Source organism: Eublepharis macularius, chromosome 2, assembly GCF_028583425.1.
Source record: "Eublepharis macularius isolate TG4126 chromosome 2, MPM_Emac_v1.0, whole genome shotgun sequence".
Classification (NCBI taxonomy): Eukaryota; Metazoa; Chordata; class Lepidosauria; order Squamata; family Eublepharidae; genus Eublepharis; species Eublepharis macularius.
The window spans coordinates 121,183,029-121,203,428 of NC_072791.1; the positions used below are offsets into that span (position 1 = coordinate 121,183,029).

General features: G+C 42.0%; 1 protein-coding gene across 2 annotated transcripts in view; it reads right to left on the reverse strand.

Moving 5' to 3' along the window:
- The window catches only part of AMPD3 (adenosine monophosphate deaminase 3), a 69,165-nt gene extending 51,917 nt beyond the window's left edge, over positions 1 to 17,248 (reverse strand). The window contains exons 1-6 of one of the 2 annotated variants that reach the window (XM_054970922.1): positions 16,406 to 17,248; positions 12,107 to 12,329; positions 10,614 to 10,809; positions 8,902 to 9,067; positions 6,108 to 6,324; positions 5,455 to 5,584 (exon numbers count right to left, since the gene is read on the reverse strand). In XM_054970922.1, coding sequence (XP_054826897.1) covers positions 5,455 to 5,584; positions 6,108 to 6,324; positions 8,902 to 9,067; positions 10,614 to 10,809; positions 12,107 to 12,327 — 930 coding nt within the window. In that variant the 5' untranslated portion in view covers positions 12,328 to 12,329; positions 16,406 to 17,248. Of the gene's footprint in view, positions 1 to 5,454; positions 5,585 to 6,107; positions 6,325 to 8,901; positions 9,068 to 10,613; positions 10,810 to 12,106; positions 12,330 to 15,775; positions 15,860 to 16,405 lie in introns of those variants that run through there. The other variant, XM_054970921.1, reaches the window with a different exon arrangement.
- Positions 17,249 to 20,400: the final 3,152 nt, after the last annotated feature.

Sequence of the window (20,400 nt, forward strand, 5' to 3'; positions counted from 1 at the left end):
AGAATTGTACAGTTTTAAAATTTTTAGTATTATCTATTATTTCGTTTAACATTGCCAGCAAATCCATTTGCCCTCTGAAACCTACTCTGTGTTCGAGGAGCACAGGGATTATCTCATTTTATCTGCACAAATTATAATCCTATGAGATACTGTCCAGGGGTGGGAAACCTGGTCTAGGTGGTGGATGGGCTGCTACCTTGAGAGTTTGACTTTATAATGTGCTATGCCACAACAGCGGATCAATGACAGTTTGGCACAGCTTGTGAGGCAGGGCTCAGCCCCAGCCATTAGCTCAGCTATTAGCTGGCTGTCTCCTACCACAGGAAAGGCCAGGGATGGCCGAAAGTTGTGTCCAGTCAGACCATCTTTAAAAGGAGGAAGAAGGGGACTAAGGACAGCACCCAGCAACCCTCACAAGCTGCAAGAGAAGGGATGAAACACTAAGAACCCGTTTCTCCCTTTGGGGTCAGTGAACAACATCAGGATATTGGCCTCTGAAGAAACAGATCAGACAGAAAATTTGCCTGTATTCAAATCCTAATATTTGAAGGCACACCAGTTTTCTCAACAGGCATCAGAGATTTCCACCATTTCCTCCTACTGCAGAACTCCACTATGCTGTTCCAGAACCCCATGAAAAAAAATTAGGGGGATTCTGTGTTCTGCAGTGCTGGTGTGTGTGTGTGGGGGGGAATGGTAAAAATCATGTGCCCCTTTTAAGAGAACTGAAATCTGAGTAACTGCTTGGTTGGATACAGGTCACTGACTTGTCCAAGGCTACCTAGCAAATAGCTATAGCAGATGTAACCAGGACATCATGTAACTTTTTTTAAAAAATGAAAAGTATTCACAAGAGACTGAAATAAGGAGTACAGGAAGGGATGAGAAAGAGACACTTCTTAAATCTCAACTGGCTTCTTCTGTTCAAAACTGTCCTTCCAAACAGCATTGTCACCTATAGGGGAAAAGACAGTGTGGTTTTGAATAGAGAATTTGCCAGAAGAGAGAAGTCTAAAAGACTGAATCTGCCACCTACCCCACCCCCAGTCTGTATTTCTTTCACTCACTATTACTGCCTCTTGTGGCTCCTTTTAATATTAAAAAACTGCTGAATAACTATTACATGCAGCTTCTGAGTTTGGCCATAAGGGAAGAGACTGAATAGGAATTCAAACCTGAATTTAACCAGTCCAGAATGCCATGCTGATTCATCTAGCAATGGTCACATTTAGCATGAAGATAAAAAGGGGCTACATTACTTTCTAGACATTCCAAAGTTTTCACATACAAACCTCATCCTATGAATTGATGGAATTACTGATGAGATTACTATGCTCAGTAACACAACCAATAGGTGTTATTTAATGAGAGCACTCTTCACTTACAGTTGCAATGACAACACTGCATAAAGAAACAGTGGGCACAATCTAGAGGGCTACTGTGTGACCTAGATATTATATACGCATAGCTGTGAGTTGTTGCTTGCTGTGTCATTTCAACACAAATATATACCAAATACCACCTGCCCCTTCTGTGCTGCCACAAATGTTTTAAAATATGTTGAATGCCTTAGAATGAAGCAGATGAAAGAGCTGATTGAAGTTCATAGTTAAATACGCTCATTTTGTAAAATTATAACCTATGATTTATAGTTTCAGTTCCAGTTTAGAAATTGCTGGCTAAACTGTAGGTCGTTGCAATCAAAAAGTAATAATCAATTCTAACTTACAGTACAATCCTAAGCAGCAGGGAGGAAATCGCATAGGTAGAGAACTAAGCCTTGCACGGGCATAAATGGCACTTACGTCGACGTAAACCTCTCTCCACTGGCGCCCACCCGAGGCGCATTACCGCAGATGGGTTGCCACCAGTGGGCACGCTTGGCGGCCAGGCGGAGGCACAAGTCTGGCATGGGAGGGGGTGGGGCGGGAGGCACAAGTTAGTCCGCTTCCAAAGCCACTCCAGCCCTGGAAACACCCCCTGCAGCGGTGGAAAGTTACACCAGCAAAAAAGGAAGCATAGCCCATAAGAGGCCATTGAATGGGAAAACTTGAGCCCTTCTCCCAGTGCCCAGCCCCACCCCCATTGCCTGAAGGAGTATAGGATGGGAACTACCATGGGGGCCAATCTGCGTGCACTTCCAGGATGGGTGAGCCCCCTTCCCTGCACCCAATCACCTGTTCATGCACCCTACAAAACGTCCAGCTGCGCTGCTCATGACCTCAGGTAGGTGAGCACACGGCCGAAGGCTCTGCCCATCAGATGTCTGCTGTGTGGACTTTGTGGACGAGGTGGAAGAGTGCACTGGAGGGGACTTAGCGGAAAAACTGGGAGAACTTTGCACTCGCTCAAGGGAAGAAGGGCAAAGTCCAGAATGTCTGGCTAACTAACAATAACTACTCAAGTCTCCTTGCAGGTTATCTGAAGTTCCAGCTTAGTAAGAAGCGAGGTAGCACTTACAGGTAAGAAGGAGATGGGGTGGGGGCTAACCCAGCTCGCTGATTTGTGCTGGCTGCCCCATCACCTGAACTCGACTGACCGCTACCTTCTTCAGGTGAGGCTCGGCAGGGGAGGGGACGGTGGCAGCAGCCCCTGTCTGCCCCAGAGGCAGTTGCCCAGAAAACTATTCTTGACCGGGTGTTTGTAACTAACTGTTGACTTTCTCCTTTAAAGGTAAAATCACCCCAAGGCAGAGCACCTCCTCACCAGAGGGTCTTGCATCAGCTGGTCGCTAGTTGCACCTTCAGGGCTGCCGCTGCTGCTCTCCACTATGTGCATCTTCCCAGATGTTGGAGTGTGGGCTTGGCCTCGGTCATGGACCAGGCTGGGTTACTTGCAGCACATATGTCTCTTTCCCTTGCAGGCACGATGTATGTCTTTCCCTTGCAGGCACATCATGACTCATCCAGGAGACGACAGAGCATGTCTGCTTCAGCCCCCCCTCTCCACAGAATCCTCTGCGAGCACCATTCAGATCCAGCCCAGGGAGCCCCAAGGCAATCCGCATCTCAGCCTTGCCCCTGGGAGCACAGAATGAGGGCTGCGCAAACTGCCTTGGCTCTCTTTCCAGCCAAGGGACATTGGCACTTTTTCCAGTTTAATAAAACGTGTTGAAAAACAACAAACTTCTGTTTTTTCATGCCTGCCTGACATTGCCAGTAGCGCCCTCTCAACTCCCTGTTGGAATGTCCTCTCACACATCCCTGCAAATGTTTCAAATGGTGTCCCGTCCAGCTTCCCTGCCCCCTTCTTCCCATCAATGTAACTTCAGGCAGTGGGGTGGGAATTGAACTGTGGCCCATGAATGTCTGCAGAGAGGGGGCACTGAGGACTTTCATTCTCTGATAGTCTGAGCTGCTGGCATCTGTTAAGCCAGGAAGATAATTGCTGCATGTGGGAAGTTGCTGCCAGGAGGTGGGGGATGTGTTTGCGGAAGCAGGGGTGGACTTGGCCAATCTGGCGTGGGGAGTGCCTGTCAGTCCACCCCAGGACTGGAGCATGGCTGTTGAGGTCCAACCAGTGTTCTCGTATCATAGAGGTGCAGTGATGTGTTCAAGTGGTGCTGCCACAAGTTTGTGCATGCTTTTCATTCCCCTCGCTTCCTAACGGCCACCTGGCCTCCCACGTGGTTCCCAATGGGCGTTTCTGTCACTCATTGAAGGCCCCATCTCCCCCCACCTGCTTCTCTGGAACCTGGTGACTAATTAGGGTTGTCAGTCTCCAGGCGGTAGCTGGAGATCTCCCAGAATTACAACTGATCTCCAGGCAACAGAGATCAGTTCCCTACTATCTGGCCCTACTTTTCAGGGAGGAGGAACCTGTTTCTTGTGGTGGTGGTGGCAGCAGCAGCAGGGATTTGCAGGTGCACCAAGCTGCAGCCACCGGCCTGGCCCTCATCGGCAATGGGGGCTGGATGGGTGAGAGGGTGGGTGTTCGATTTGGACCTTCACTGTCACCTCTGCCCCCCTCCCTGGCAGGGATGCTTGCTCTCTGATGGGGGGTCAGTTGGCAGCAGCGGGGATCATGGCCTTCCCATTGGCTGTACCGCTGCTTGCTCCTCACCTGCATGTCTGGGGAGTGGTATGGCCATTGGTTGGTGTGAGTGGGGTTGTCAGGGGAACGGCGGGCAGGCACTCCTGGCAGCGGCCACACCTCGCCTTGTTGCGCTCGGGCGCCAGCAAGACTCTCCTGCAAAAGTCCATAGGGAGCCGTGGAGTGGCACCCCATTTATGTCGATGCACGAGCAATGATGCTGTCTTGGGAGTTAGGATTGAGCTGCCCATAGGATGTTAAATCTTAAATCACTGTGCATGCATTTACATGACAAATGTTTTCAAATATGATTCCAGGAACTAAGTGTATCCAGCATCCAAGAATGACTTATGACTGGGCTTCAATAAGAAGGCTATATACACATACTTGGGAGCAAGTCCCACTGAAATCCATAGATATTTTCCCAAGTACACTTTAAACAAACTTATTTAAAAAAAAAGGTATTCAGAAGAGAAAAAAGGGACTCAGTGTTCAGGAAGCTTCTGGGACTGAAACTGAAATGAAAACATTAACTGCACCCACAGACCTCTGGATTGCAGCCTACCTCTTTATAATCAGATAAACTGTATGTATTATATATATTTCTAGACCCTTTACAGATTGAAAGGGCAAGATCAAAAGCTGAATTGATTTGTCCAAGTTAAATGCAATTGCAGAACAGCTAGCATTAGGTGTCTGGATTTCTAGACACTATGATATCAACAGCAAACTCCAGTGATGTACAGTATAATAGTTATATAAAACATCCACTTCTACCATTAATTCATTATATGATTTAAAGGTAATATTTCACAATATTATTTACCATTTAAACACACTGGATCAAAGCATGCTTCTAATTCTCCTCTCTTGTATTTTAAGATGAAGAGGAATTAAGGATTGTTCCATTGAAGTTTTCTCAGGAAAAAAAAATTTAGGCCAGCTTTAATGACCTCCATGTTCAGCACCTTGATGAAACTGGCCATGAGGTACTGCACAATCCAGAACACAAGGAATGCATGCAATCAATGGAACACTAATTTCAAGAGACCCATGACTGAAGCTTCCTTATACTGTTGAAATAGTTTAAGAAGGTTTCCAATTCAATAGTTTGGCATAACTAAGAACCCGCCAAGTTGAACACAGCTCACCAGCGTTGTTTTGTGTCCTGCCAGGTTCTGTATTTGAAAATCCTCTCATTCCCAGTTACTGCAGTCTCAAGCAGATAGAAACAAGAAGTTTATCAAATACTTGATGGGATGCATTCAACTACACAAGTTTAAGGAAGCCTGCCACAGGATCTGACATCTATTTGATATTGCAAAATTCACAATATCTCTATCAATCTGTTAGTACACCAAAGAATTTCAGTAAGTGACACTGACTAGACAGAAGACAGAGCTTAATCCATTTCATGCTTACCTTTCTCACATTGTAAAAATCACGATGCGGATTGATCTTCAGTTCTTTAAGCTCGGACATTTCATTCAACATCTCATGTAAACCAAACTTAGATTCCAAAAAGTTAAGCCGTCGGTGACAGTATGTTTTCCTATGGAAAAGGACATGATATCATAATGCCCAAAATGTACAGATGAGAATTATTTTAATCAGATTATACACCAAGAATTTAATGCATGACTTTTATTCAAATTCATTTGTTACAAAATATCAGGTGTGTAATCTACCATGGTTGCTCATATTCATATCATCATATTCACAGTTGCTTCTATTAGCTCACCTCACAGGGTGATTGTCATGAGGATAACAACAACATACTTTGTAAACCACTCTAAGTGAGCATTAAGTTGCCCAGGAGGGGGTATATAAATTCAATTTATTAGATTCATTTGTTACAAAATACCAGGGGCGCAATCTACTATGGCTGCTCATTTCTACATATGATGTCCTTTCAGCCATTGGCCAAATACCACATTTTGAAAACTTAAGATGTTTGTCATCTCACATCCTAAAATTTAAACCACATAGCTGTTTGAATATCAGCAGCTTTGCAGCTACTGAAGTACAAAATGGCTACAAAGGTTTCCTTAAAGATTAAAAAAACAAAACCATACGTTGGACCATCTGCTATGAGAGCAAGCACATGACTGAGGTCAAGGGTGTACGTCTGTAGATCAGGATAAGGCAGACTCCGAGGCTCATCGAGTTCCTTCATTTCCTTATCAAAAACAAAAAAAATGCCACCCTTCATCTTTACAACATAATGCAAGTTCCCTGGAGCATCCTCAAGACTGTATGGATCTTGCATTTCTTTCGGAGGTGGATGGAAATCTGTAAAATGACAGAATTAAAAACTTCGGACATCATTCAAAATATAGCATCACTGCTGTAATGACAGCTCTCTGGTTACAGTATTCCAACTGACGAAGCAGCGCTGCATCTGACAAAGAGAGCTGTGGCTCTCGAAAACTTGTGCTACAATAAAGTTGGTTAGTCTTAAAGGTGCTACTGGACTCTTTGCTATTTTACTATTCCAACTTAAAATCATTATTAGTCTGATAGAATAGTCTATTGTTAATGCTAGTATTATTATTAACTTTATTTAACTGTTACATTCAATGTGGTTTAGTAGCTTTTATCAACCCCTAATGAACTGCACCCCAACATACACTGAAGCACTGTGTTATATTCTGCCACGTTGTTCAACAAAGGATTGCATGTTCCATCAACACAGGAGACGTGCACCGATTCTGCTGTCCTTAGCTGAGCGGAGTAGTAGCATACAATTAACTTATTCCAGTGTGGATTTACATGTTCTTAACCATGTATCTGAAGGCATTTTGAGTGCATGTTCTCAATAAGCAACCTGCACTTTTTTAAAAAACTCAGTTTCAGAAATCCTTCATGAAATGGAATCAGGGTTGCTATTCCACCACCCTCCTTCCCAAAAAACCCAACGAAGGAGCAATTCTGTTGACATCTTTTTTTCCCCATCCTGCTTTAGACAGCCAAACACAGAGAGGTGGATCTTGCCACAATTTCTGCTCAATGGTGCACAACTCCCCTTGTCATTGCAAGTTACATCTTGCATGGCATTTGTCCATCATCCCCAGTGTAGACTTTTCAGAGGTCAAAAGGGACCCTTTTCTTCTGCTTTTTTACAGTGGAAAAGCTGGTAGAATCAGACCCAGAGAAATTAAATAAGAGAAGCTTTTCCTGGCATAGAGATCAAAAGGTAGGGAAAAGCTTCACCTGCTAAAAACCCAGAAGAAAAGCTTGGGGAAAGGGCTGCAACCCTTGCCAGTCAGTGGGGTTGGTAACAGGCCTAAAGACAACTGAAACTTTTCATGGTGTGGAGGTAAATAACATCACTTGGTAAATAACATTCCATTAAGCCTCTATGAAAGGGATGGGACATTTTTCTCTAGGGCTGTTAGCAACCCTAGGCCCAACTAGTGGAGTTCTCTGTGGACAATATTGCTGTTGCTGGATAGCTGTGCAATTGCTGAGGGATCTATAGAAATTATTGTTCCTGTTCTTCCATTATATTTTTTTTGACTGCTAAATATTAGGACTGCTAAACTTCCTGACTGTTAGAGCGGTCCCTCAGTGGAACAGGCTTCCTCAGGAGATGGTGGGCTCTCCTCCTTTGGAGGTTTTTAAGTGGAGGCTAGATGGCCATCTGACAGCAACGCTGATTCTGCGAACCGAGGCAGATCATGAGAGGGCAGGGCAGGAAGGGTTATTTTAGGGAAATTTTGGAAATACCCTATTGGCATACTATTTCATTGCAACAGGTTCTTTAATTTCTACCTATAAATCTCTCACTCACTTTCTGATCACCATTTATGCTGTCACATTAAGCTGCTGCATCTTGGAAGTCATTAAAAGTTGCAGTCAACTAGTTTTTCTACACACACACACAAAACTACACTACTTTCAGCCTTGAGAAGGCAAGTTCCAAAGAATGTCATGATAACTACCAGAGCCACTGTTACTGTTTGTATCTCCTTAAAGATGATTTCTGACTTATTATTCTATCTTATTTCGAGAGAACAAAAGGGTTAAATATACATCCTCCAGCTCTAGCCTTGAATGCCTGCATCTTCATTTTTATCATGAGTTTGAGGGTACCAGTTTGACTGCTCTCATTCCTAAATGTAAACTATCATCTGTCAATCCATCATTCTCTGAAGATCATGTACTTCTCATTTAACTTGTTTATAGAACTATATGTAGTGTAAACAATTTGTTACATGTTGACTGAAAGGTATAAAACACAGGTGCTAATGTTTCCCTGTATGCATGCATATCTAACTGACTGCATCAAAGGCTTATTGCTAAATAAACCTTTCGCTTCCATGATTCCCCAGTTTATGCCTTGAGTTGGTTTCTCAGACTAGTACTGAAGTGGGGAAATCTACACTTAGTTAGGGGTATTTGATTTAAATTCCCCATCAGGTTACATCAGTGCTTAGTTCTCATGCCCTTCTTACAAGCCCAAGGTAAGGCCAATCTCTACTTTTGGGTCAGGAAGCAATTTTCCTCAGGCCAGTTTGTCTAAGGATCCTGACGATGTTTTACCATCTTCTGGACATGGAGCAGGGGTCAATAAGGGTGTGTGGGGGGAGGTAGTTATGAATTTCCTGCATTGTGCAGGGGGTTGGACTAGACGACCCCAGAGGTCCCTTCCAACCCTATGATTCTAAGTGTAGTAATAAGTTGTTTGGACTGTAGGACTGGATTGCCCTTGCAATGTGAAAGTATTTATGTTGTCATTGTTTGTGCCTTAAAAATAAAAAAATTCAACACATCTATTGCAAAGCAAGTATTAACCAAAAAGATACATTAAGATCAGCAACATAAATAAATCATATTTTCACAGGTAAAAGATGATGTCTTATATACCTGGAAGTACCTCATCTTCAATGTTCCATTTTTTATCCTGCATACTGCATAAATATTGTGAAGTTGTCCTAGGAAAACGATGGTAAGCAAGGCGACAATACTTCTCTCGAATTAGCAGAGCTTTTGCCAAGCTCTTAGCAGCCTGTTCATAATCATCAACTGTAACCTATAGGCAGAAGTTATATAATTATTGAAAAATCTTCTAAATATATCCTAACCTTGGAACGAAGCCTGATGGTCACTAAGGTGGTAAAGCTATGTCTGGGCTGTATCACTTCAGACAACAGGTGGAACTTCTCCAAACAAACTAATTCTTGGATTCCTACAAGATTTCTGGGAGCTCTTTAGCTACTCTTTCCAGAGCAGTCCTCAGCCAGGTATATGTAGCATAAAGCACACTGCAAACTGTCTAACCATTTTCTGGAACTGCAGGCAATGTGTAAGCCATCTAACCATCCCTTTCCACATGCACTGTGTCACATATCCACAGTTGTTGGATATGATTAAGAAAGTCATAGAAGATGCCTTTGCACACAGAAACATGGCTACCCAGCCTCATAACTAGACAGTCTGCAAAAGAAGTCTAGAGGCCTAGAACAGAACAAAAGGGGCATAAAACAATGGAGAAACATAGTTGTATGTAGAAGAGCTCTCTAACTTTTATCAATATATACAATGTACTAAGATCCAGGTACAGGGAGTATTTGAGAATGGCAGGATAGATGTACTGGTAGAGAACCAAAAGATATTCAGATGTATAAGAAACTTGTAATCACTAATGTTACACAGATTTTGTTAATAATTAGCAAAAGTGAACTAACTATTGTTATATATTTTAAGATGTTTCAAATATAGATAACCTTATTTGATGTATGAAGTCATAAGATAATGTTAGCCAAAAATGCGAGTCTTTGAAGCAGGATAGATAGCTATTGTTGAGAGAAAGTTACAAAACCCTATAAATATGACAAGTTAAACTGATAGAGAGCTTCCTCTTAGAACAGGTTCCTTGCCTGTGACCTTTGAATACTTTTTTGGGCTCATGTAATTGCTCTCCTTTAATGATCTATGTAGTTATAATGGATGGTATGATTTTCTGTTGATTGAGTCGGTATTAAGAATGCTGAATAATTATTTTGTAATAATAAAGGCTTAGAATGGAAGCATAGACTCAATAATTGTATTTCTTGTGTAAAATGCCCGGTAATGAACCTAAGACACTATCTGTGGTTATCTCTTGCCAAAATTAAAATGATTTGATATAAGAAAGTTAACTAGATGCTCAGGGCTTCTTAACTACACACCTAAATCTAAATCAGGATTGACCAGAGTCATCCAGAACAACTGGCTACTCATGGTCCAAGAACTAGTAGTCTGCCTAAAGAGGAGATGTAGGCTGGCTTCCTGTTCCAGATAACAACTAGGCATGCTGTAATGTCTTCAGCATTACATAGGGTTGCAATACCAGGAAGAGGAGCGTTTAAAGGGTGCCACTGATCCTTGGAATAATCCTTTGATCTGTTACAGATATATTTGTTCCAAAGCATGCATTTAAGTACATTATGTCATCATTAATCAGCACACAAAGTTAAACTGCCATGAGTCCACTGAATGGAGCAGATACTGAGCAAACACAGGGATCATAACATAATCTCACATTGCACATACAACAGAACACTTCTTCTGTAAAAAGAAAATGACCAGTTTCTTACCCCAGCACAATAATCCCCACTAATTGTAACCCTTTGAAATTCTGGTACATCATAAATCCCTGGGGTGGGCTGAAGAACACCTGGAAGAACTGGAGTAGGAGGAGAGAGAACCGGCGTGGCTGATGGAGGTTTCCATTCCTGCGGTGGAATTTGTAATGACAAGGACTGGGATCGAATCATCTTGAAACTTTTCTTCCTAGGTATCCATAGTATATACAATATTTAAATGAACAGGATATTGATGTAAGGCAACAAAATAAGCTTTTCTAGAAACATCCTGCAGAATGATATGTACTTTTCTTAATTTGGCAATGATAGCCACAAGTTTTCTGTTTCACTAATCTGCCAGTATTACTTGCATTAACCATGGTGCTTTACAATGCCATAAACAAATATTTATCACTCAGAAAATAAGTACTTAGGATTGAGTGCAACAGGGATTGTAAAAGTTGGAAGGACTATACTCTTCATCCCTCAAAATACAGGGAAATGTTGTCCACTCCAATAAACATTTACCAAAATAGCATCACAATTCACACTGCTTAAAATTCACTAGATTAAACATTATTCTGTGAATGAAAACCTATTTTGAAGATATTTTCCCACAAAAAATGCAATATTGTGTTTGTTTACACAGCTAGATGCTATGGCACAATAAGAACAAACAATCATAAGGCATGATCCATTTTTCCATGGGAAGCCTGCAAACAACTCTAATTGGCAGATCTATTCCTCCCCTGCTCCTGCCAAGGAACAGAATTACAAAGTCTACATAGCTGAGGAGCTCATAGGATTCCCTTAGCAGGTAATGGCTGAGCACAAAGCCATGTGCTCTCACTCTGCTGAAAGCTGGCAAGGAAAGAGCTCAATTGAGCCATGTGGGGATTCCCTCCCATGCTATCACCACATATATGAGAGCACAGATCAAATGGTAATTTGCTAACCTTTTACTCTCCAAATATTTTAGTTCTATTATATATTTTAAGATAACAGAAGATTACTATCAGCTATTGAATAGCCTTGAGGATTAGGTAAAATCTGGGCAAGGAATAATGGAAGAGAAATGTTTTCAGAGAAGGTAAATCTATGAACGACCACCATGTACTAGATTCATGAGTACCCATTTCAGATGTTACTTGATAAGCAGAATTTCAAAAATACAAATAACTTGTATTTTCTAAATACATTCTTTATTTGAATTTCCACATTGGTTGTAAATAAGGGGATATGCTAGTATAACAAAAATAAAAGCGGAGAGTATTATGTTAATGCTGGTAGCAACAGAGCACTGCATTATGTTATAAATGCAGTGATAAAAAGTGTCATGGATGAAAAAATACGGTTTTCATTTTAAGGGAAACTTTATGATATGTTACTTTGCCGTTATTGATATCTATATGCACTCCTCAAGCATGCCACACCCTTTAAGATGTGCTCCAGGAATCAGCTATAAATGTTACTTCAAATTACTGCCACATACTCATTGAACAAACCTTTTAGCAGTCTCCAAGGACTGCTGTTCTGCCAGCTCCTTCTGCAGTTCCCTTTCTTTTGCCTCTTGTTGCCCAATAGGACAATCTTCAGGCACATTGAAGAGTGATAAGCCATCTTTGCTGTCTTCTTCTCGAAGAACTTTGGCAAAAACCTTCTCAGCTAGAAGTCGCACTGACTCATCAACTTCAGAAATGTTTAGTTTTGGAAATTGTCTGGGCATCTCTGGTAAAAATACAGAGAATGATAGCTAAATGTTACAGACAGAAAGAACAATATTAACATTTCATTTTTTGTGAATCACAAAGTAGTTAAAATTCTCATGCAGCTTATACTTTGTACTGATTTATAGTAACAATGTTTATTTTAGACTCCACAGTTTTCCTACACTCACACACTCAAAAAGTGAACTGTGACTCCAAAAGCTTATACTTACCACAAATGTTGTTAGTCTTACAGGTGCTATTGGACTCTTGCTCTTTTCCACACTCACCATAGTAAGTTTTCCTTAAGTGGCAATATCCACTTTGGAGCTTAGAACTGTTCAACAGGATCAAAATCAAGCTAAAACGTTTCAGTGAATTTTATGTTGTGTATTTGAAATTTTCTGAAGAAAAGCACTGTTTCTAATATGCAAGGTCACAAAATTGGCTGCAGTTTTTAGGTGTATGCAAAGATTTGAAATAGCACACTGGGGGTGTCTCTGGATTTCCCCCCTCCCCCCAAAAAATCACATTTGAAACTTCCTCAATATGGCTTAACAACTAACATATCAGGCTGCTTTGGTGGGGGAAGAGAGAGAGAGTGCATATATTGGATGATGGAAATTAATCAGAAGCAAAGTCCAAGTTTCATGACAAAATTGATCTGATTAAAATAAAAAGATTAACTAACTTTATCTGTGCAAAGCTCAACATATGTTGAAGATATGTGCCTTGGTTCACAGTTCACAATTCAACCAACATTATCAAAATGTAGCCCAAGGAAAAATGGAAATCTCCAAGGTGGGGAAAAAATATTATCTACAATATTAGATAATGACCATTCTTATGCATACTGTAAACAAACACCTCAAATCCATGATATTTATTTATTTATGTCATTTATGGTCTGCTTTTCTCACTGAGACTCAAGGTGGAGGAGGCTGCCACCATCTTTAGGAAAGGAGCATACGAGGCCTTTTGTACACGCAGACTACAACTTGCCTTCCTCTAGTGCCCTTTCATCTAGTTGTCCTAAAGGGCGGTATATAAATTGAATGTAATTATTATATTATTATTATTGGTTGGTGTAGAGTACTGAACCGACTATTCTTGAATATGCTGTCCTCCACCTAGTCTTCTGCGGTCAACCTTTTTACCTCAATCCTCAAAAGGAATTTATTTATTTCCTTCATTTATACCCTTTTTTTCTCCCCAGTGGCGACCCAAAGGGGCTTACATTGTTCTCTTTTCCTCAATTTGATCCTCACAACAACACTGCAAGGTAGGTTAGTCTGAGTGTGTATGTATGATTTGCCCAAGGTCACCCAGTGAGCTTCTATGGCAAAGTGGGTATTTGAACTTTGGTCTCCCTAGTGTGACACTCTAACCATTACACCATGCTGGCTCTCAGTGTGACAAACCCTGCTACAGGGAAGCAAGCAGCCGATTGCACTACCTTGCAGGAGGACAAAAAACTGGGGAAAGGGGTGGGTAGAAACCACAACAGACTAGCTGTTGTGCATAGCAAAGCCTCAGAGGACAAATTCATTTGCAAACAGCAAAATGACTACGACATGGGGTGCAAGAGCTTGCATCTCTCCATTACAGGTACAACTGTGATTTCATTCCTGTTGGTAAGTACACCTAAGGACTGTGTCATCCCCTTCCTTTCCTCACATGAAGGCTGGCTACTGAGTTTAGTTATAAAGGCTGTATTTCAGACAATCTCTTACCTCTTCCAGTTTCCCCTACCATCCTTGAATGCTCATATGCAGTTGGAGGATTGTTCAAATGCTGTCAAATATTTGTCATACTTTTTTTCTTTTTAAGGGTTATTATTATTGATCACTACACTGGTTCACATTATCAATCTAGTAATAGCTGCTCTGGAACAAGCTACATAAATATAATCTAATGGCAGTCAGTCCTAATTTTGTAATTCTAATTCCTTGTGAGTATCAATTAGGGTTGCCAACTCTGGGTTGTGAAATTCCTGGAGATTTGGAGGGTATAACCTGTAGAGGGTGGAGTTAGGACAGGGGAGGGGCCTCAGCAGGGAATAATGCCATAGAGTCCACCCTCCAAGGCAGCCATTTTCTCTAGGGGAACCAAACTCTGTCATCTGGAAATCATTTGTGATTCTGAGAGATCTCTAGCCACCATCTGGAGGCTGGCAACCCTAGTATCAATGAAACCAAATCCACATAATAATATACCTACAAGCACATCATAGCCTTTCAGCAGTTGACATATGAGCTTGTTGTTATATGAGAAACAATCTTCTATTAATATCCAGTAGCTCTGAAAGTTGTTTGAGACTGACTTTTAGTTTCAGCCTAAAAACAGTCTAAAACATTAAATGCAAATATACTTTGGGCATTACTAATACACGAGGAGACAAGACATTTTAACTTCCATATTTTGACCACTGCTTTATTTTAGACTATATAGGATGTTTCCCATCCTTTATCTTATGTCAGAGGCTCAGCAGCAAAGCTTCCAATAAACTTTTCTGCCAAGTGCTGATGTGCTATTGGAACCCACACAGTCTCATTAACAGCTTCACAGCCAGAGCTAAGATTTTGTTGCTTCTGCTGGCAATATATAAAAAAAAATTAAAAGAAAGTTATCAAGATTACTTTCATCATCCACAGCTTTTTCCACCATTCAATGTTTTTGAGCTTCACCCTACACACCCTAGTCAATGAACCAGGAAGAAAGAATACCATGTTTTCAAGCTACAGTTGGTTCCTATTAAAATTACCTTCACGTCACTAAAGTGAAAGCTCAGTGAACACTAAAAGGTACGTTAGAAGAATTATTCATCTACCATTGAGATTGCCCATCTAGGGCCAGAGACGTCACTGCATTTTTATTCTTGACATGTTCATAACCAAACTGGTAATCCAGAGGCTGTAGTTTTCCAGTCAGAATGTGAGTAAGTGGTTTTGTAAGAAGGGGAATAATATAACAGCATAAAGCAAGCAAGAGACAGTGGAATAGCATTGAATTATATAACGCGTTCTTCCTATATAGTTTCTGGGAAGCTTCTCCCCACCCACCCCTCTTCCCAGCAGAAGTAATAAGGATAGTGTGGAGTTTTTGTTTGGGGCTTTTAGCAAACTAGGTTACTTGTCCTCAGTTAACCTCGTTGGGGATAGTTTGTTTTCTCCCCTCTCCCCCACCCCCGGACCTTGTCAGGATGTTGGTACAAAAGGCCAATTATTGATCGAGAGGCAAGACAGGGCTTGAATATTTCATGAGCATATGCCATAAAAGCGGCCCCTGCTGAACGAGAGCAGAGGGCGTGAAATGGGGTGGGCGCCCGTGGCCAAGCGCTGGAAGCGGAGGAAACGGGCTGTTCCGGCCTGAGCTGCTCGGCAGGAGCTAGCCAAGCCTTTGATGGCTGCGGCTCCAGTCAGTCCAGCGCCTGACTAGAGAAGCAGCACCCCGGGGGCAGAGACTCACCGAGCACCGCGGGGGCAGTCATGCTGGAGTTTGCGAACCGGCCTGCGGAGCTGCAAGGATCCTTCGCACACGCCCGCCCGGGAAGGAGGCAGGAGGAGGAGGAGCCACCAAGACCAGAAGCTGCCGCATTCCCCCTGCGTCCTGCAGCTCTGACGGCAGGAGGATGTTAGTACATGAAGGCCAGGCAGGCAAGTCCTACCACCCTCGGGGCGCTACCAGCCCCTCTCCTTGCGCTTCCAGAGGCTCGGTAGCACCGCTGCCGCCGCCACCCCGAGAGCAGGAAGAAAGAGCGTGTAACTGGGAGAAGGCCGTGACCTGCAGAGCGCCTCCGTTTCGCTGCCAACCCGCTGTGTCCTTTGGCAGCGCGCCACAAGGCGCCACCATCTCCTCTGAGGCTTTTTCCGGGGCCGGAAGGGTTAAGCCTATCGCGGCTCGTTCTTCTCTCCCCCTCCAGTATCACACACACACACACCATTCCAGCCCGGCTGCTTTCACATGCTGCTTTTCGCTTAATGCACCTGTTAGCAGCTTGGCCAGCTCAATTCGAGCGTTCAAACTCTATAGCAGGCTGCGCGCCCCACAGTTTGGTAAAGCGCAATAGGTAGCGAGGAGGTGCCGTGTCGCACTCACCTTCAGGTTCCTGCGGCCGGTCCGCTCTCTTTAGAAGGACGTTTGCAAAGGGAAACAATTGAGGGGCTTCTCCCGAGGAAGCCGCTCGACCTGCTGTAACAACGAGACTATCAGCGCCTCCTCAGGGCTGTGCGCGAACAAGAAACTTTTCTCAGAGAAGAGAAGGCTCAGGTTACAGTAAGGTCTCAGTGCCCCTGGTGGGAAGAAAGAGAGCCGCCGGCGCTCGCACGCCTTACAGGAAATGTTCTTGGCAAAGAACCGTGGTCTTACCAGAGCAAAGCCCCCGGGAAAGTCTCTTGTTGCTGAACTCCCGGCGCATCTTTGTCTCCCGCCCTGCAGCTTTCAGAAGGAGGAATGTTCTCGGATAACCAAAGTTGAGTCGAAGCCGGAAAGTTAAGCGCCCGTGATCCTTCAGTTATAACCTGGGCCTGAGTCACTTTTCCTGGGTGGCAAGTGTCGTTCCCCGGTTAAGTGACCTCGGTGCTCAGGACCTGACCAACGCGCCTTAGAGGCAGGGGTGGAAACCCAACTACAACGGGCTTTGGGATCATACAAGACAATGCTTTCTCCAGGAAGGCTGTGGATTCGACCACATTCATTCGCGAAATGATACCAACATATAATGACTGGTTCAAGCGAGAACCAAAAACCACTTAAGAAAACATTAAACAAGGACTAGCTTACAATTATTGAGCACCATCAGTGCCTTTAAGTCCCATCGATTGCAGATGGAGAGAGTTAAGCATAATGCTTTCATTGAAATCGGTGTAATCCTAAAGTGTTGCTTTGGCTGAATGAGGGCTTCTGCCCACTGTTGTGAATTTAAGGATTGGAGGGGAAAGAGTGATGGGGATCAGAGAACTCTTTTCATGTGTCAAATAAGCAAGTGCTTTGTGTAGCTCAGAATATGATGTTATATCAGCATTCTGAAACAAGATCATATTGCTGTGAGTGTCAGTTGCACCCTCTCTGCCTATCCTACCTCACAGGGTTGTTGTGAGGATAAAGTGGAGAGGAGAACAATGTGAGCCATTTTGAGTCCCCATTGGGAAGAAAGGTGGAGTATAAATAAAGTAAATAAAAATTACTGATATTCCTTTGTAAAAAGGCTAGGCTTGCTTGACTGATGCTTTAATGATGAGATCGAATGGCTAAGAGATTGTTTCCTGATAGAAAGGACACTTGTGTGTTTGAATTATATTTTGATCAGTGCTTGGAGAGAGTGGCAGCAGAAGGGAGGACCAGGAGTATGTATAATATAAAGAGCTGTAGATTGGTAGAAGCACTTTGGAATGGAGTATCTGCTGTCTTGTAGCAGTACCTCTTTGTTTCTATTTCACACAATTACTTGCACATGCTCAAGGGGGAAGGTGTTTCTTAAATAGCAGCTCTCACCAATTTTATGTCAAGCTGCATTTGAAACTAAGGGGACTTTCAAAAGCAATTTATGATGAGGGAGGAAGGGTTTGGTATTTACTGGAAAAAGTTTTAAAAACAGTAGGCAGGCTCAAACTTAAAATAGCTCTTTGAATTGCAGCTAAATAACCTATTTTAATCTCGAAGATGAGTAAGAAGTAAAACCTTTTTTAAAAAAAACAGCATTACTTGTCCAGAAGTATTTGCAGGGATAGTGTTTTTAGCCAAGACTCCATTTGAGGCAAGGTTCACTGGAGGTTAGCCCAAGCACCTGGGAGCCAGTTTGGTGTAGTGGTTAAGAGCAGTGGGACTTTAATCTGGTGAACCAGGTTTGAAGCCAGCTATGTGATCTTGGGTCAGTCACAGCTCTTCCAGAGATCTCTCAGCCTCACCCACCTCACAGGGTGATTGTTGTGGGGGTAATGATAACACACTTTATAAACCGCTCTGAGTGGGCATTAAGTTGTCCTGAAGGGCAGTATATAAATAGAATATTGTTGTTGTTAGATCCACTGGAGCATTCCCACATATAGAAGGATTTCTACCTATGGAACTTGAATTTCATATTTTTCCTTCCTTCTGCAACCCCAAATGCCCCCCCCCCATTTAGGATGCATTTGTGGCTGCAGCAGGAAGGGGGTAGTCAAGAAAGTCATACTCTATGAATGAAAATTTTCCATCCGTGGAAATACTTCAGTGGATCCAAGCCTATTTAACAATGCTATGACCCTATGAACATGTGCAAAGATTATTTCATTCTACACTGAATAATCATAATTGGCTTCCCATAATGAGAAGGAATAATTAGAATGAGAGGAAAGCTGTAACTAGTCAAAGCATGTGACTCCAGGCAGGCTGAACTCTAGAATCTCTTATTTTGAAATGTGGCACTGTTTTTAGCCCTATTAAAGTCAGATCACATCCAGGGAATTAGTGGGAGCATTTACTTTTTTCCTGTCAGAATCGTACCCCGATGAGACTACAAGAATTCAAGTAGTTTGTGAGTTGCTGTCTCATGCAGTCTTATATCTTGAGGGAAGCATGCTTGTGGAACCTAAATAGTTAATTAAAGTAAGCCTGTGTCCAGGCTGGTAATTAAATGTTAGAGGATACGCTTGCTTTAGTAAGATTAATGTGTTTTTAAAAGGTTCCTAGCTGGTGTGTGTGTGTCCCTATCTATTTTATCACAGTGCTCATCACCATTTGGCAGAGTTCCCAAACATTCCATATGTCCATTAGTCTAAAGATTAGTCTGAATTTGTTTTTAAATATGTATTCTCTCTAGCAAGGGAAATTCTCCATGTGTATCTTGTTGATCTTGACAAAGAATAATGACTTAGTATAAATAAATCACATAAGCATGCTGAATATACATTCATTCTAAAGATATTGGTCTATGCACATTCAGGCTTATGGGACCACATTTGCAGTGCTACTGCTAATTCACATACATACCCTGTTTTGAAAACCAGTTCATCAATTCCTTAATGTTTCCTCTCTATAAATGGATTTGTGATTATTGTACTTTCCAAAGAACAACTGAAAGAGGTGCTCTTTCTGTTGATGAAAATCTTAGGTAGATTTTTAGAATTAGCCATGAAATCTCTGAATTTTTATCCTTGACTTTCAGGTTGATATTAAATGGCAGCTATTTCTTGGCTCTATTGACTCTTCAGCAAACGTTAGTCATATTTTTTTGTTCCATGTAAGCTTATAGAGGGAAAAAATTCACTTGCTGTGACTTGTAATTAATTGTTATTTGTTAAATCTGACTTAAATGCATATAGCCCTGTCATTATTGCCTTATGGCTTGGATCCAAAGAGTTACTTTTAAGCGTATCTGAAGTCTTGGGCATACTCTGTGGAACTTCTGGCTTTTCTCCCTTTGAACAATATACACCGATATCACCTTATAAACTACTTTTGAAACTCCAGTCAGCTTGAAGGAAGCTTACCATACAGCCTCGGAAGCTGCTGTTTAGAAAGAAAAGTTCAAGGTCTTCTAACAAAGATCTGGACATTAGTTCTTGGAATCCAAACCTTTGAAAAAAGAAGGAGCTGTTTTTAATCTTCATGGGTTCCATTTTATGCAGATAAGGCTCTGTATTTTTAGACTCTCCCATGGTACTATTTATTCTGTATGGAATAATAGCAAAACTAAATCTTTCCCCACTAAGAAAACACCAACTTAAGTGACCAATACATACACAATGTGATGACTGATTGTGAAACAGGATGCAAGGAATGCAACAATAGTATTGTTGACACATCCTATATGCTGTCAGGAAAAAAACAACTGCTAAATTAAAAACCAGACATGAAATACAGAAGCCAGCAAAATTACTACAAAGTTACCACATTAATGTAAATTGTTTTCATTTCAGTGATGTTATTCAAGGTCACACAGCAATTCCAGGTAGTCTTTTTTTTAGAATGCAGAGTGGTGGTATGAAGCATGTTTAATGTATTCTTTCTTAATAATAAAACTCAACGTAAAGCCAGGCCTGAGAATGAGAATTCAGTTATATAACAGTTTTACAGATGAAAATCTTGAACTACAGCCTGCCATTAGTTCTTAA